The sequence below is a fragment of the Protopterus annectens genome, chromosome 7.part0, assembly GCF_019279795.1.
Source record: "Protopterus annectens isolate FY-2018-M chromosome 7.part0, PAN1.0, whole genome shotgun sequence".
Taxonomy (NCBI): Eukaryota; Metazoa; Chordata; order Ceratodontiformes; family Protopteridae; genus Protopterus; species Protopterus annectens.
In genome coordinates, this window is record NC_056739.1 from 1,025,150,427 (window position 1) to 1,025,164,198 (window position 13,772).

At 44.6% G+C, this 13,772-nt stretch overlaps 1 protein-coding gene across 1 annotated transcript in view; it reads right to left on the bottom strand.

Annotated features, from left to right (window-relative positions):
- Positions 1 to 13,772, bottom strand: part of DMXL2 (Dmx like 2) — a 1,902,820-nt gene that overhangs the window by 972,979 nt on the left and 916,069 nt on the right. Inside the window, exons 20-21 of the mRNA XM_044076363.1 lie at positions 10,717 to 10,834; positions 1,382 to 1,495 (exon numbers count right to left, since the gene is read on the bottom strand). Coding sequence (XP_043932298.1) covers positions 1,382 to 1,495; positions 10,717 to 10,834 — 232 coding nt within the window. The remainder of the gene's footprint in view (positions 1 to 1,381; positions 1,496 to 10,716; positions 10,835 to 13,772) is intronic.

The window sequence follows — 13,772 nt, forward strand, 5'->3', positions numbered from 1 at the left end:
AGTTATGGAGACTGATAGCAGGAGGTGGCCATGGGGTTGTGAAGGTTTGTGGATTTGTAGGAGGTTTTGGTTTTCAGATCTGAGTGAGCTGCTAGGAAAGTAGGGGGTTAAGGCGGTAGCAAAAGAGGAGAAGCTGGAAGGCTTGAAGATGAGCTTGTGGGCAGTGGTGAGTTTAAGGAAGTTCAGGTAATTAGGTAATTCTAGCCATTGCAGAGTATGGAGACAGTGGCAATGGTGGGATGAGATTTTGGAACTGGTGGCAAATTTGCTTATTTTATTGTAGCAGAATTCTAGTTTTGACTGTAGGTCGAGTTGGACATTGGTTAGCAGAGGGCACCATGCAAGAGAGAGGGGAGAAGGTAGGAGGAGGCTTGGGTTTTTCTGGTGGAGGGGGTAAGGTAGCGTAGTGTCTGCACAGGAGTCCAAGTTTTTGGTGGGTTTTTTTGATGCTAGTTTGGATATGGGTGTCAAATTTTAGATATTCATCAATGATGACACTGAAGAGTTTAGTGTTTGATACAATTTCGATGGGGACGTTATTCTGGCTAAGTACGGAGAAGGAGTTTTTGTCAGTAGAGGAGTTTCTAGAAGGAGAAAAGATCATCAGTTTGGTTTCATTTGCGTTTAGGGCCAGCTGATTGTTTTGCATCCAGGTTTCAGTTTTAGAGAAAGCAGATTGAGTTTGCAAAAGTATGTCGGAGGGGGAGTGCGCTCAGCAGATTGTTGAATTGTCTGCATACTGGATTAGTGAGGACTCGGGGATGGTGTGGTGATAGTTATTGATAAATATATTAAAAAGCAAAGGCCCTAGGACAGAACCTTGGGGCACATCGGTGGGGGCGTGTAGGAAGAGAGAGGTTGAGGATTTCAAATGAACAGCTTGTTGTCGTTTGGAAAGGTAGCTAGAAAACCAGGTTATGGTGGATGGAGAGAGGTTGAGATAGGAGAGTTAGGATAGGAGTAAGGGGTGGGAGACAGTGTCAAATGCTTTGGACAGGTCTAGGAACAGGATAGATACAAATTTACCAGAGTCACATGCTAGGTTAATGATCTCAAGAAATGAAAGGAGGGCAGTCATGGTACTACAGAGCTTGGGCGGAAGCCATGTTGACTGGGGGTGAGAAGGTTATTATACGTTAGGTATGGCATCAGTTGTGAATGAATACATTTTTCCAGGACTTGGGAAAGTATGGCAATGGGTCTGAAATTGGTGGGGGTCGGTATTTTTTGTATTTCTGAATTTCTGAATATTTCAGAATTATTGTATTTCTTCTAAATATAATTCTGCATAACACTAAGTAAGATTGATACTGACATCTATTAAATTACCCAGTCACTCAGCTATAACATTTCATTACAAAATTTAATGTTTAAAGCTCACCTGCAAGACCTTGAACAGACTGCAAGTGTAAATGCCACATGTGGAGAACAGACTGCCTGTTGTCATCTTGTTCCATCACCACCAGGAAAAACTTTTCAGAAAATGGGCGCCAACCTGTCATCAAAATTAAAAATAGTAGATTACCATCTTAAAATGTAACTGCTATATTTAAATGTCATTCCCTGAAAAGTATAGCATTAACATTTACTATAGTTAAGAAAACAGTATACAGAATACAGTTAAGTATAAAGCAAGTTCAGAGACATCATAAAATATTTCACAGTAGTACAGTGGAGAACTTTGTAACACAGCACATCTTCTAGAAATCTCATGCAATGGGATGCAGACACTGACATTAAAACAAAGTGCTCTCTGCAGTCTGATGACAAGGTGTGGAAAGAAACCCAGCCTCAACCAGCCACCCGTGTACTGAATGCTTGCTGGGTAAGAAGTGACAAAAATGAAAGATGAAATGGAAGCTCAACTATTCCAGAAGGAGGGGATATGTGAGGGCATACAGTTCTGTAAAAAACATCTCCTAAAAACACCTACTGGCAAAGTCATGCTTGGAAAAGTAGCTCTATTCATATGTCTACTAAGTGCACAAATGCCAACTACATCCAGGAATTTAGGACCTAGTGATAATATGTATGGTGGGCAGAGACAAGGAGGACAAGGTGAAGGAAATTGTTTAAAAAAATCTTTCCTCAAGTAAGATGGTACTAATTTCATTCTTCTAAGACAAATTAACTTCTGATGTCTGTAGAGGGAGTGGAAAGTAAAAAAATACTTTTAAAGTAGGGCTGCCATCTCAGGCAGAGACAGATAGAACTGTTTGCAGTTTACTTATCTTGCAGAAAGCACCAAAGTCCGGCTGTTTCTTAGCCTAAAAGACAACATTCCTGAAGACTGGCTCCAAGGGTAGACAAGTCCCTAAGCCTGAAACTCAGGTTGCTGCAGATCAGTAATCTGTCTCAGACAAGATATTTTCAATTTGTTTAGTCACTCTGATTACAGAAATTTGGATCTATAATCACATATTAGTTACATGAGATGTACCAAGAAAAAGGAGAGAAAAACCTTGATAAAAACAATGCAGGAACTTAGCACAAACTGAGGTCCCACCTAGTCTGTAACAGAAGAAACATGCAAAATCCAAGCTTAAGTAAAAGTTTATACATAATAAAACAATAAAACAAAAGTTTAGCACCTTCATCCATACTTTATGACTTCATCAGAACTTTCATTTAAAAAAAACTTAATTTTTACTGCCTGTCTGTAATCGTGTGGCCTAGTGTTACCTAACACATCCAACTTGATAAAAGCAATTAGCTTCAGCATAAAATAGCTTATTAACCAGTATAAATAATGTAATTAAACATTAATCTATATTTCTAATTCCATTTATGGAACTTATTAACCAGCATAAATAATATAATTAAACATCAATCTAGGGAGTTTCCTTTCCTGTTCAAGTCACGTGAGGGCTGGTCCTACATTCCTGGGTGTAGCTGCATTTGTGCACTCAGTAGCCATATGAATTGAGCTACCTTCCCAAGTATTACTTTGCCTGTTTCTTTAGGGGATGTTTTTACAACTCAGTTATTTTACATTGTACTTTTATAAAGGACAATCCATAACAAACATTAATATTTGCTATATTCTATTGTTTTTGCTTTCATGTAACATGTTGGGAGTTTTTTCCCCTGGGCCTCCTCTAAAAATGGGCTATTCCCAGGTCAGACTTTCCAAGTAAACAAATTTCAATAAACAAATGAATATTAAAAGAATGCAAGACTCCCAAGGATACCTGCCAAAAAGAATGATGATAGTGTATACCAAGGTCTTGCTCTTAAGATCTGGATACAGAAAAGTACCTCACTTCCTAATTTCTCTTACGGCCAAAGAGAATCACAGAGAATGCCTCTTTTATGGAACCATTTTCCACTACACATAAAGCAAAGTACTTCTCTTTTAACTTTTAGTTATGTACTTACCATAACTTTAGATGTTTGGGATCCATCTCGCCTACATTCAATACTGATGGGCTCGGAGCCGATCCCTCGGCTCCGACTCGGCACGCTATGCTATAGAGCGAGGCCTCTTATTGGCTGAGCTATTTCTTATCCCAGGATGCACCACCACTAATCCCCCAGATCTTGTTTGTCCACATTCATGCACACATGCACAACTTGTTTATATAACATTGTTAGATGTTTCAAGATGAAACAACAGGATTCGGACCTTCTGATATCCTCTGATCTCCAAGGAAGGGGAAGGAGGGTGGGTTATTAGAATGTAGAAGATGGATCCCAAACATCTAAAGTTATGGTAAGTACATAACTAAAAGATGTTATGTGATCCTATCTCGCCTACATTCAATACTGATGGGACAGCCCCTAGCACCTAAATCCTGGGTGGCTCATTGGAAAACACTCCTGAGCACTGTGGAACCAAATGAAGCTCGTCCTCTAGATGCCACATCCAATTTGTAGCGGGAAATGAAAGTGTGCGGGAAGACCATGTAGCCGCAGCACAAATGTCACTAATGGCAAGCTTAGAATAAAATGCTATCGAAGTAGCCATAGCCCTTGTAGAATGAGCTTTGACAGAGGTGGTAAGCTCTTTGTTAGAATAAGAATAAGCTTGAGTAATACAGTCCCTGATCCATTTGGCAATAGTGACCTTAGTGACGGCTTTGCCCAATTTATTGTCTGCAAAGGATACAAACAACTGATCTGTTTTCCTTGTTTGTTTGGTCCTATCTAAATAAAAACACAACTGCCTGTGGACATCTAATGTGTGGAATATGAATTCCGCTTTGTTAGAATACTTTGGAAAAAAGACTGGAAGTTCTAATGATTGTTGTAGGCAGAAACTGGAACAAACTTTAGGGACAAAGGAAGGATTTGGCCTGAGAGATACCCTGTCTTTGTGAAAAACCAAGTACGGAGGTTTTACAGACAAAGCTTGAAGCTCTGAAACCCTTCTGGCAGAAGTAATCGCCACCAGAAAGGCAGTCTTCCACGATAGAAATTTTAAATCACATGTCGCTGCCGGTTCGAAGGGGAAGGAAGTTAAGGCGCGTAACACTACATCGAGATCCCATGGAGGAGCAGGATGAGAAATCGGAGGTCTTAAAAGCGCAGCACCTTTCAAGAAGGTCTTACACAATCTGTTGCTCATTAAAGGTGGGTTTATAGATTCGTGAAAATTGGAAATAGCTGCCAATTGAACCTTGATGGTACAGACTGAAGAGCCTTGATTGAAAAGAGAAGTTAGAAATTTCAGTACTTCTGATACGGGAATAGTGATGGGATCCAGGCCCCGGAGTTGAGCCCAAATAGCAAATCTTTTCCATTTGCTAGAATACAATTTCTTTGTAGCAGACTTGTGGGTCAAGATAAGATGTGTACAACTTCTGGATCCAATGTATGACTCCTGACTATAGTCGGAAGAGGAGGAGCCAAGCCGTCAATTTTAAGGTGTGTAGGGACTGGTGGAATAGTCCCGACTGATGAACCAAAAGGTCTGGGATCTGATCCAGGAACCATGGACCTTCCAGAGCATATTTCCAAAGATAAGGGAACCATACTTGACGAGGCCAGTAAGGAGCAACTAAGATAATTTTGCTCCCCAAGAGAGATGCCTTTTGGATCACCCTGGGAAGGAGAGGAACTGGGGGGAAGGCATAAAGCAAGCCGGTGGGCCAAGGACGGGCTAGTGCGTCCATGGGGCTCTTCCCCGGAGCCGGGTTAGGAGAAGAACTTTTTGCACTTCGCATTCAGTGGAGTCGCGAAGAGGTCGCAACACGGAACTCCCCATTTGCTGAAAATCTGATTTGCAACTGTAATATTCAGAGACCATTCGTGAGGAGAGAGGATGGTTCTGCTCAGTCTGTCGGCTATCACATTGGACTTGCCCGGGATATGAGTAGCCACTAGAAAGCGTTTGGTTGACACTGCCCATTCCCAAACTCTCATGGCCTCTCTGCAAAGGGGATAGGATCTGGTCCCTCCCTGTTTGTTCAGGTACCAGACCACTGACATGTTGTCTGAGTGAACGGCAATTACGCCCTGAGGAAGGTAATCGTGAAGGGCTTGAAGGGACAGAAGCACCGCCCTCATTTCTAGGATGTTGATATGAAGTAGGGTCTCTTTTGGGTGCCATTTGCCTTGGACTGACCTGCCCAGGGAATGCCCCCCCCACCCCATGTGGGAGGCGTCCGTGGTCAAGGTGGCCGCAGGAGGAGGTGGAACAAAGGGTCGTCCCTGATCCAAATTGGAGGGTACTAGCCACCAGCGAAGGTCCCGTTTGCAGGTTTCCGTGATCCATATGAGGTGACTGAGAGGGAGTTCCTGAAAGGACCACTGAGCTGAATGAAGCCACTGGAGAATTCTCATGTGCAACATTGCCAGGGGGACTAGAAGAACCGTGGCGGACATGGATCCAAATAGCTGCAGGACCATTCTGGCTGGGGCTTTGGATCTGGGAAGTAAGGCTCGAACTTGAGCCTGTATGGTTTGTATCCTGTCTGTAGGTAGATAGACCCGCATTCGGTTTGAGTCTATCTCTACCCCTATGAATCTTATGCGTTGAGATGGCAGCAACACAGACTTTGGCCAATTGAAGGTGATTCCAAGGGAATTGCCCAGTGATATAGTGGCTTGTAGGCTCGGCAATAGTAGATGCTTGGAGGTGGCAGTTAGGAGCCAGTCGTCTAGATACGGAAACACCTGGAATCCTAGACTTCTCAGGTGAGCAGTCACGACCGCCAAGCATTTGGTGAACACCCTGGGGGCTGTGGTGAGACCAAAGGGCAGCGCGCGGAACTGAAAATGACTGCCTCCTAGGCTGAAGCGCAGATGTCTCCTGGACGCTTGATGTACCATGATATGGTAATAAGCGTCCTTGAGATCTATGGAGCACATCCAAACACCTTTCTCCAGCAATGGGAGAATGGTTTGTAGGGTGACCATTCGGAACTTGGACTTTTTGACTGAACGGTTTAGAATGCTGAGATCCAAAATGGGTCTCAAGTCCCTGGTCTTTTTTGGCACCAAAAAGAATCTTGAGTAAGTCCCTAATCCGATCTGGTCTGCGGGGACCGGTTGGATGACTCCTTTTTGCAGCAGCTTTGAAACTTCTGAGGCTGCAGTTTCCCGTTGACTGGGTGGCGGGTCCGGAATTTTTTTGGACTGAGGTGGAGAGTGAGAGAAAGGGATGGTGTAACCTCCAGTGATAATTCGAAGCACCCATCGGTCCTGAGTGATACCTTCCCAGGCTTTTAGGTGCTTCGAAAAACGACCCCGACTGGCTCCGGAGCTGCACAGTCGGGCAATCCCTCAGGGACTGTGAAAGGCTGAAGAGCCACGAAAGGACTCGCGGTCTCCAGTGTTGCGAGGGCCTCTGCTGCCTCTGGGACGGCGTCTTCCAGAAGAATTTCCCCCTCCCCTGCCTCTGGAAGGGGGATCGTCCTGCTGTGAGGGGTAAGACTTCTGAGATCTACGGAACCACATTTTCCCTCCTCTTTTAGCCTTGGGGTAAGGCCGAAAGGGAGTGGAAAATCGTGCCCCTACGGCAGTCAAAGTCTTACCTTCCTGCTCACAGCGGGTCAGTGTGTCCTTTACCTTGGGTCCAAACAGGGAGGACCCATCAAAGGGGGCGTCGGCAAAGGAAGACTTAAAGGCCTCCGCAAAATGACACAGGCGGAGCCAGGCTTGTCTCCGTAGAGCAATGCCTGTACCCGCCGCACTACTCGCCCCTTCGGCCGGATAAGAAATGAGCCTCATGGACGAGTTTGAAATGGACGACAGTGTAGCCAGCTGAGAGCCAACCGTCTGGGCCAGCTCCTCAGGTAGGTTACCCAGGAGGGTATCGGAAAGTTCTTTAATCAGATCCCTCTGAAATCTGGTAAAGTGCGTGAGATAGTTCAAGGACCTTAATGTAAAGGCCACTGAACTTAGGGTGCGCTTACCGTACCGATCCATGCTCCTAGACTCCTTATTAGGAGGATGGACGGACATCTAAGCCTCTGCTACATCTTGCTGGGTAGCAGATGCCACCACCAAAGCATCTACAGCCACACCTTTAGTCAGGAACTCTTTTTTCGGGGGTGCTGATAGGAACTTATTAGGACGAGCAGGCACCGGTTCCACAGAGTCTGGGTGTTCCCACGCCCTTCGACAGATCAAGTCCAAGAGCTCGTCGAAGGGCGGAGACACCCAGGAGGCGGAGGGCTGAGCCCCGAAGGCCTTAAGGAACACCGACTCATCAGCAGAAGGGGGATTGGATTGCCAGCCGTCTCGGTGTTTAAGGGCTTCCAGGATGTCTGCAAAGGAGACATCATCTGAGGATGACTTAGGGGACCCTTTCTGCATCATCGAGATCAGTGTCTGATGTAAGAGACTCATCAGGGGAGTCAACGTGCTTCCTCTTGCACGATCTTTTCCTGGGGGGTTCCTCCGAAGAAGCTTCAGAAGGACCTCCAGGAGGGGGGGAAACCCCAGTGGGGGTAACCTCAGGCCCCGGGGCTCCGCTGTCTAAGGACAGGGGGACTGCCAAAGACCCAGTCTCGGTATGCAGGGAAGGAGCTGGGGAGACCGTGGAGGTAGCCAAAGATGATTTGGCTAACGCACTCCTCATAGCCCTGAAGGTGGGACCACCAGAATCCTGGGAGGGTCCCACCTCCGTGGCCACGACGGTAGACGGCACTCCCGCAGCCGATGCACCGAGAGGAAGGCTTGGGAACCGAAAACATCAGTCCCGAAGCGTCCCCCCCGGGGCCGACAGAAGAAGTCCGCGTACCGAACTCCGACTCAAGAGCCGGAGTTGGAGTAAGGGTCGGGCCCGACCCTAAAACCTCCATCGGTTCCACCAGCACTGGCTCCAACGGTGCCGAGGCTGTTGGAGGAGGAACCAAAGTAGCAGGGTGGACCATCGGCTCCGAAGCCGAATGGGCTGGAGCCGAAACTAACTTGTGAAACACCGGAGACTGGAAGAGTCTTAGGAGCACCCTGTCGATGTCCAAATCAGACATCTTGGAGGATCTAGATGACACCGATCGGGTCCTAACCGATTTCTCCATCGGCTCCATAGGACTAGGGGACCGGCTCTGAATGGATTCTATTACTATCGGTTCCGAGGGAGATCTCAAAGCAATTTCCCTCGGTGCCGATGAGGACTTCGGCGCCGAAGGGGAAGAGTCTGAGCCGGCAACCCTCATCGGCTCCAATATCAGTGGAGCCGATGAAGGTGACCCGCCTCTCGATGCCCCAGTCCTCGGCTCCGAAACCAGAGGGGTCGAGACTGGAGGCATCGAGGCAGACCGTTCCGCCCTCGGCTCCGAAGTCCGTGGAGCCGATGGAGAAGCCTGCCTAGGTTTTTTGGCAGTCGGTTCCGACAGACTGGTCGGAGCCGACGCTTTTTTCTTTTTTGAAGGAGAGGAAGAAGAAGATAAAGCCTCCTCGAAGGATGGCTTAATCAACCCTTTTAGAATTAATTTGTTCTTCCTCTCCTGGAGGACTCTTGATGAAAAGGCGTGACACACGCTACATGACTCTTGTAGGTGCTTGGCGCCTAAACAATAAACGCACGAGGAGTGGTCGTCCGTTATGGACATCTTATAACCACACCTCACGCACTTTTTAAACCCAGAGGGTCTATGCTCTTTCAACATGTCTAACAAACTTCTAAGATTAATAATAATATAAACAAAAACTAGCAAGTTTTAAGTTTAAAGTTTATTTATTTTTTTTTTTTTTAAACAAACAATTCAGTTGCACAAAACACAGAAAAGGAGGGTCAAGACCCTCTAACTTAAGCAGGTACTTGACACACAAATAAAACGCTAGAAATAGCAAATAGGGGAAGGCCCCTCTAACTTAAACGGGAAACCTTCCCTTTACGAAAAAACACAAATTCCTCAACAGATATACTCAAACGCACTCGTACCACAACAATAGCTGTTAAAACAGCTTTTGGGTTCAAAATAAGCAAATTCCTGACAGGGAAAGCCTGAATAAAACAGTACTTAGCCCAGCCAAGTTGAGACCACGTCCTAGCTTGTAAGCGGCAAACGAGATCTGGGGGATTAGTGGTGGTGCATCCTGGGATAAGAAATAGCTCAGCCAATAAGAGGCCTCGCTCTATAGCATAGCGTGCCGAGTCGGAGCCGAGGGATCGGCTCCGAGCCCATCAGTATTGAATGTAGGCGAGATAGGATCACATAACATCATGCAGTTAGGAGAAATGGATAGGAAACTGCAAATTCATACCAGGTTTAACTGCTATGTCCCTCATGGATACTGGCAACAAGTAAATGTCTCAACATTTCCTTGTTCTGCATATTCATATGCAAAATACAAGGACTAAAATCAGTGGAGGCTTATGATACAGGGATCTGGTTTGGAGTTGACATGGGCATGGCTGCCCAAAAAGGTGATGATAGCTCTTGCTGGCAAATGTGGTTCAGCATGGATGGATGAACGGGCAATGCAGCACTGGTGGCCACCACAATGATGCAAGATTCAATGTCATCACTTGGGGAGGGGTAATATGTTTAATATCATCACTTGGGGAGGGGTAATATGTTCTTATTGTCAAGATGCTAGTGACAGCACAAAGCACACTCATGGCTGCCAGAATGATGACCCCTCTCAGACAGTGTAATACCTGGTCAAGGGACACTTTATGTTCGATACGAGGCAGAAGGGTCAAAAATCATACAAAAGAAAAAAAATGGACAGCATCACTTATGAGAAACAGTGTTTTAGATCTTAACTTTGATTTTTCTACCCTGCACAATTTAGATATTGCTTATTTAAAGGAGGTGGTAAAACACTACAATTCAGTTTGTCATTGCTGTTCTGCTGGAAATAAGCTAGTATGGTTATAAAGTATCTGAATGGATGAATGAATGAATGAATGAATGAATGAATGAATGAATGAATGAATGGGTTCTTTTCTACCAAGCCTCTCAAAGTTCAAAACATCACTATCTAAGGCCACAGAACCGCATACTACCTTCAGAAGGTTCCTCAAAACCTGCTTATATTCACAAGTACATGACCTTAACTCAGTCTCACTTGCCTGTTTTGTTTTACTCATTTAAAACACCAGATTTAAAACACCTTTGTTTTAAGCATGTTATTTGTTAAAAATGTAAAATCACAGCCCTGTTACACAATGGACTTGGAGCCATCCAGTGTGTCAGCCTTAAAGACAAATAATGTGCAGAAGAAGTGGGTACTGTATGGGTTATTGAAATCTTAAGGCCAGTTAAGGAAACAAATAAAATTACTGTTATTAAAACATTAATGATAACCAAAGCATACCTTGAACTAGTTGGACAGGTGATGGTTCTTCTTTATCTGTGCTGGCTTCTTTATTTTGCTTGTAACCCAATATAAAATCCTCTTGAAAAACATGTAGTAATTGAGTGCTTGAACCACACTGAAAAGATAATTTAAAAAGTTAATATGTATCTGGATGCTATAATGTTTAGTTTTTTTTTTTTTATTTTTTATTAAATGAACTGCAGTCTGCAGGAAATAGTTACTTTGATTATTTAAATTACAATTTAAATTTAAAATAGAACAATTTTGTTCCAGACGGCCACTTTCAATTTTGTAGTTACCCTATGTACATTCTGGGTGCACAATTTACAAACGTATTAAAAGTATGTTTTTTGTTTTTAAGAATATTTTTTGGATGACAAATGTTTGACAAAAACAGATTAAATGTGAAGGCATAGCCATCTAAATGGTGTATGTGTGTGTGCATGCATGTAAATAAACAATTCCCAGGATTCAGAAAAATTATTGCCACCAGCACTAATTAGGCAATGCTGTAGTGCCCGATAGTGCAACTGCAGTAATCTGCAATTCAGGGACAGGATAAAGTTACAATGAATATCATCTCATTAATGGCTTATTAACACATCTCTGAATGGAACACTGAGCTTTTAAGACTTAACCCTCCTCATAACAGCCAACGCAACGTGGTGCATGGGTACCTTCCAACATGCAGACACATACAGGCAAACATACTGATACCCATGCGGAGACGCATGTGTATACACACGCAAATCCAGACAGCTTCAGATATGCCCCTACAGACACATGTACTCGCATACAATATCTCTTACCTGCAGCAGCACTAACAGCCTTGCTCATTTCACTGAAGTGAATGGATGTATGCTGCCACAAGAAGGCGTATCCTTTTTCCATTTTGAGCCCCAAATAGCAAGGTAAAATAATTCCTTGAATCACTATACTCAGCTGTTGATTTTTCCACAGGAGAGCATATTTAATTAACTTTAGCCCTGTCCCTGATCTGCCATACTTGCATGCAGCTTCCCCAGCAAGACTTCTGTTCACGCTATAAGTTAGTGCCCTTGAACTGCTGTTCAGTTGGCATAATGGTTATGGTCTTCACCTCCCATTCTCAGGGCATAAGGTTCGAGCCTGACCTCCATCCAATGCCTATATGGAGTCTGCAGGTTCTCCCTGTGTCTTTTTGCGGTTCCCCCCACCTCCCAAAAACATGCTGAGAGCTCCCATCTCAAACTCACCCAAGAATGGAGTTGTAGACAGTAGCACAAACTGTAGATGGTGCCCTATATGGGAAAAGTTGTACTTACCAACCACTTTAGACAATTACAGCAGTGCTCTGTATCTTCAGCTTCGGAGAACAATGATTACAGATTGTGTGCTGTGCCAGGGCTAGCCACTCAAAGGTGTAAAATCCAGTTCTAGGTGATTCATCGTGTTGACTAATGTTGCCAAAAGTGCATAGGCATTTTCAAGTGATAAGTGGGTTGAGGACCTGGTCTAGTCTGGCCTATGTCAGAGATGGTGGGAAGGAAATATGAGCCCCTATTGGTCAGTGTGTACCCAGTTTCCCAGCTTGAGTTACCTGGGACGGCACTGTTGAGTGAAATCTAGACACAGAACTAAGCAACCTGCCAAACATGAACCAAAAATTGCTATACTTCATGTAGGTTCACTGACAGGATGAAGTGGATGACATGATAGTAAGGAGGAGGCTGGACATCCTATGTATCCAGGAGACAAAATGGAAGGGCAGTGCAGCAAAACTTCTTGGCTTGGGATCCAGAGTCAACTACTCAAGAGGAGAACAGGCCTGAAATGGTGTGGGAATTGGGGTGAGGGAGTGGCTTAAGAGAACAGTGAAGGATGTCATCAGAATTACCGGCAGATTTATAGCAATCAGACTCCAGTGTAATGACAGGGCAGTATTCATAATCTCAGCCTATGCCCCACAGCAGAGCTGTAATAGTGAGGAAAAGAGTTCATTCAGACAGCAGATGCGGGACCTAATTGATAAAAGTAGGACAACATTAACTGGTATTGATAATGGGTGATCTAAATGCACATATCGGGACAGACAGAAAAGGATATGAGGATTGCCTGAGTTAACATGGGTGGGGCAACAGGAATAAAGAAGGCAAGGCCATTCTAGACTTCAGTCTTGCAGATGGCTTGATGGTGACTAACACAAGGGTCTGCAAGACAGACCGTCACAAGATCACATACAAGAGTGTCCAACATGCAATTCAGGTAGACTTCCTCCTAGTTAGGAAAAGGCAGAGGGGTAGAATCAGCAATTGCAAAGTCATCCCCAGTGAAACTGTCGGCCCACAGCATAAACCACCAGTTGCCACAATCAGCTGCAAACAGTGATCAGGGAAGGTTCTAAGGTCAACACAGACCAGGTTGAAGACCTGGAATTTGACTGGAGAAAAGCACAACAGTTCAAGGAATTACTCAGGGCTCTAGTATGTGGAACTGAAGAAGAATGGCAGTGCCTCAAAACAGCATGTGTGAGGACTACAGAACAGATATGCAGCCCAGAGAGGTATTGAAATAAGGTACATAAGGAAAGCTGGTGGTGGAATGCAGATGTCCAGGAAGTCATCAAAAGAAAAAAGGAGTGCAGGAAAAAGTTGGGGTAGAAAAGGCAGACCTGGCTAGGAAAGAATACTGGTTGGCTAACAAAGAGGCTAACAGATGAGTTGAATGGCAAAGAACAAGTAATCAGGGGCATTTTACCAGCTTTTGGAAAGTGACTCAGTAGATGGCAGAAAGAAACTATGATAGGGTGCAAGGCAAAGACAGAATGATAAAGAAGACAGTCAGACACCCTTCATAAGAGATACCAGTAACAACCTGCTCACCAGTCCACAGGATATCAAAGGTAGATGGAAGGAGAACTTCCAGCAGATTCTGAACAAAGAAAATTCCACCAAAGCTATACCGCCCTAGACAGAGCTTAGAATGAAAGAAGAGGAGGAACCTACCAGAGAAAAAGAAAGAATAGCACTAAGGAAAATGAAGTCAGGGAAAGCAGCAGGCTCAGATAAGGTCAC